The following is a 3,586-nucleotide window of genomic DNA, read 5'->3' as shown; positions in this document are numbered from 1 at the left end:
ATTCAGCTTACAGCATTCACACTAGCATTACTGCAGGTAATGTTATATATCTAGTTCATAATTATGTTAAAAAGTTACGGTTTTAAATTTTAAAAAATGTAGTTTTAAAGTGTTTAGTAAATGTTTATCCTGTTCGGCCCGTGACCTAAAGTCTGTTTTGGATTTTGGCCCCTTGTGATTGAGTTTGACACTCCTGATTTAAAGTGTTCACTCTGTCTGACATCACCAGAAACAAACCTTCATAGTGTGTAGATCCCTGACATTTTCGGCTCAGTGTGTCCTCTATTTGTGAAAATATATAAATAATATCTCCCAGTGGAAAACTGACAGCTCATAATGAAATTCTCTTTGGCGGGCGGGCCTGTGCTGGCGTGAAAAAACCCTCTGAATCCCTGATTAGGAGTTTGAACGTTGTGATGTTGCAGGACCCGATGCTGATGAAGCATCCAGCGGCATCTCCACCCTGGACCGCTCCATCACCACCAGGAGGGGAACAAGAGGCAAAATGATGATTCCTATGGACTCACAACCAAGCAACACGCGTAAGTAACATTTGTGTGTGGGTTCACATATTTTTACCTGATGAGAAGAATCTTGTTATTTTTGCATGTATTTATGTTTCCAGTGAATTATTAATGATTCACGATGTGATCTGCAGTTATATTGCTGCTTGGGGTAGGTAATCTAATGCAGTCTAGTGAGGTTTAAGCCACGCAGCTCTTTCATTTAGCTGTTTTATTACACAGCCTTCACACAGGCAGGAGGTATGCTCGCCTTAATGATATGCTAGCAGCTAACGCTGGTCTCAGAAAACATGTGATGTTATGCCTTGGAGAAATGCTGCGAGGAGATGCGCATTGAAGTGTTTCCTTTGATGCAAAAGCATTTCTGTACAGCCGCTTGGGTGAGGAGCTGTAAGGAAAAAAGGAGAGAGGCTTGGGTCACAGCCATTGCTGGATACGGTTACTCAACCCAACGGACCAATCACAGCGCATTCTGGGAAAAACGGCGTTCTCATTTTAGCCAGCTCTGAAAACAAAAAAAAAAAAACATGTGCACTGCAAAAGGTTCAAACCAGCCAGGTTTATCTACAAATAAAAGCAGCAATGAATTGGTTGGAGTTACCAGAAAGATAGTTAGTGAAGGAGAAAAGTCTATAGCAGAGGTGTCCACAGTCAGGCCTCGAGGGCCGGACTTCTGCTGGTTTCCAGAAATCCTGCCTTATCTGCTGCTGATTACCTGGATCAGGTTCGCTTAGCCAGTAAGGAGCTCTTATGGCAGGTTGGTTGGAAAACATGTAGAACACCAGCCCTCAAGGCCTAACTTAGACACCCCTGGATTACAGTTTAGTGGAGGCAGTAATGAAGGTTGGAAGACCTCTGACTGTCGAGGGGTCAACAAATCTGACCAGCACAGCAAACGCACGGTCCCCCCAGAACTTTCATTTGGTTCTCAGAACCAGTAACCTACACTGGTCCGCAGAGCACAAGGACCTAGGAGGGGGATATTTTAAAAGCAGACTAACGATGTAAGAAGGAGCAGAACCTGCCAATGACTTAAAAACGAAAACAAGAATCTTCATAAAAATCCAGTACTGCACAGGCAGCCTGTTCAGTGAAACCAGGATCGGGTTTATGTGCTCGAACTTCTTTGCACCACAAATAAATCTGGCTGCTGCATTTTGCACCAGCTGCAGCCTGACCATTGCAGCTTTGGGCAAACCAGCATACAAGGAGCTGCAATAATTTAGTCTGGTCAACACAAAGGCATGTGTCACAATTTCAAGATTTGTCTTAGATAAAAAAAAAAGACTTAATTCTAACCAAACGTTGCAGCTGAAAAAAGCAGGTTCTGGTCACAGCATTAATTTGGAGGTCCATTTTCAAGGTGGTATCAAGTTTAGGTGCAGTCATTAGGGCAGTCAGCAATGAGCATAATTCAGAAACTTTGAGGACCAAAAAGATTAGACCGACCTGAAGGCGCTTCATGATTCCAACGCGATGAGACATTAGAACACTCCTCATAACGTCTGGTTCACACTGGACGTGGAAGCACAGTGGAATGGAGACCGCTTCCATTTCCTTTTTTACCTATGGCGTGGTTCACACCAGGCTTGGAGCGCCGTGGTCTTCTGCGGAAGGCTCGCACTGTGCAGTAGATCGTTTTGGCGTCTGGTCTATTTCGTTCGTGAGCTATCCTCGTCGATTGTGGCAGGAAGTTACATCAAGATACATGAGAAAGTTTGGTTTATTTTCAAAATATAACTTTACATTTTTTCACAATAAAACACTGCGGTTAACAAAAGTGATCATGTTTTTGTATCTAAACAGACTGTAGAGATGAAAATAAACACACAATCACAACACACACACAAAGATCAAGATAGTGGGCTGACTCCAGAGCAGGAATGGAGCTGGGTTTTCAGTGTTAAAAACAACAATGGAGAGGCGGAGAGCAGTTCTTCTTAGCAGTAACATAGGGTCATATTTTTAGGTCATTTATTTTTACATGATGGCAAAAACAAAAAAAGCTCTAGCAGAAGCGCAGTAAAATGCACGTCTGGTGTGAATTGCAAGAGAGAGTGGACGCGGCGTGCGGACGTGGCGTGCAGTTCGCAGCGCTTCTGCGTCCAGTGTGAACCTAGCGTAATGCTGTCAAATTCCTTTCGATCTGAACTGTTTTAGTTGCTAAATCTAATGGCTGGATTGAGTCACCGTGTTTAGTGAGTTTGTTTCTCTCCTGCAGTCGGGCTGTTTTACACGGGAGCTAACAGTAACAAGCCTGGTGGTAAAATGAAATGGTCAAGCGATAACTTCAGCAGCTCAGTGTTCAGATGACGTCGCGGCTGCAGCAGCCTCTGAGCTCTGGCTTTTTCACAAGTATACATCTGAGTGTGCTGCATGAAACCAGGGGGAGGCTCGGATGTTTGCATTTAACTGTTGTCTTTGTTGTCAAGCTTTTGTTCTTCTGTGAATTATTTCCAACTAGTACCATAAGCAAACAAACATAACCCAGCAAATCAAAGAACTATTGATACAAAGAACAACAAGATCTAATGCTCTGTGATGCAGCTGCAGCGCTAACCTTCAGAGAATATTGTTTTTCTGAGTCAGTTCCACAGACGCTTACTCATTAAAAGATAATGTTGGTAATAAATGAAGTATTGATCAAAGTTAATGTTTGAACTGCAAAGTAGAATTCCCTCTCAACCTGCACTGATGTCCTCTCATTCTTTGTGCAAATAATGGTGATTTAGAATATTGTTACCAATTACATAACATTATTTGGGACAAGAATAGTAGCTTAAAATAAAAAATACATTTCTGTGATTTTCAACGGCCTTTGTACAAAGTGCTTTAGAGCCTTGTGTGATGCTACAGCATTGTGAGCAATCAAGAACCAGAAGAACATTGAACTGGTGCTTTCTGTGTGTCTGAGTTCATTATCAGACTGCAACCTGGAAAAGTCACATCTCATCTACTATTTTCCTGTTAGGGATGAGTGCCTTCAGAGAATCCACAAGCAGGAGAAGTGTTGACTGAACCAAACATAACCAAAACACAATCTAACAGAGGCAAAAAAAATA

At 42.4% G+C, this 3,586-nt stretch overlaps 1 protein-coding gene across 2 annotated transcripts in view; it reads left to right on the top strand.

The window, feature by feature from the left end:
- The window catches only part of dcc (DCC netrin 1 receptor), a 309,299-nt gene that overhangs the window by 254,468 nt on the left and 51,245 nt on the right, over positions 1-3,586 (top strand). For both annotated transcript variants that reach the window (XM_036214404.1, XM_036214403.1), the window contains exon 25: positions 426-542. In XM_036214404.1, coding sequence (XP_036070297.1) covers positions 426-542 — 117 coding nt within the window. The remainder of the gene's footprint in view (positions 1-425; positions 543-3,586) is intronic.

The sequence above is a fragment of the Oryzias melastigma genome, linkage group LG12 (genome assembly GCF_002922805.2).
Source record: "Oryzias melastigma strain HK-1 linkage group LG12, ASM292280v2, whole genome shotgun sequence".
Taxonomy (NCBI): domain Eukaryota; kingdom Metazoa; phylum Chordata; class Actinopteri; order Beloniformes; family Adrianichthyidae; genus Oryzias; species Oryzias melastigma.
This window is presented reverse-complemented; position numbering and strand designations above follow the sequence as displayed.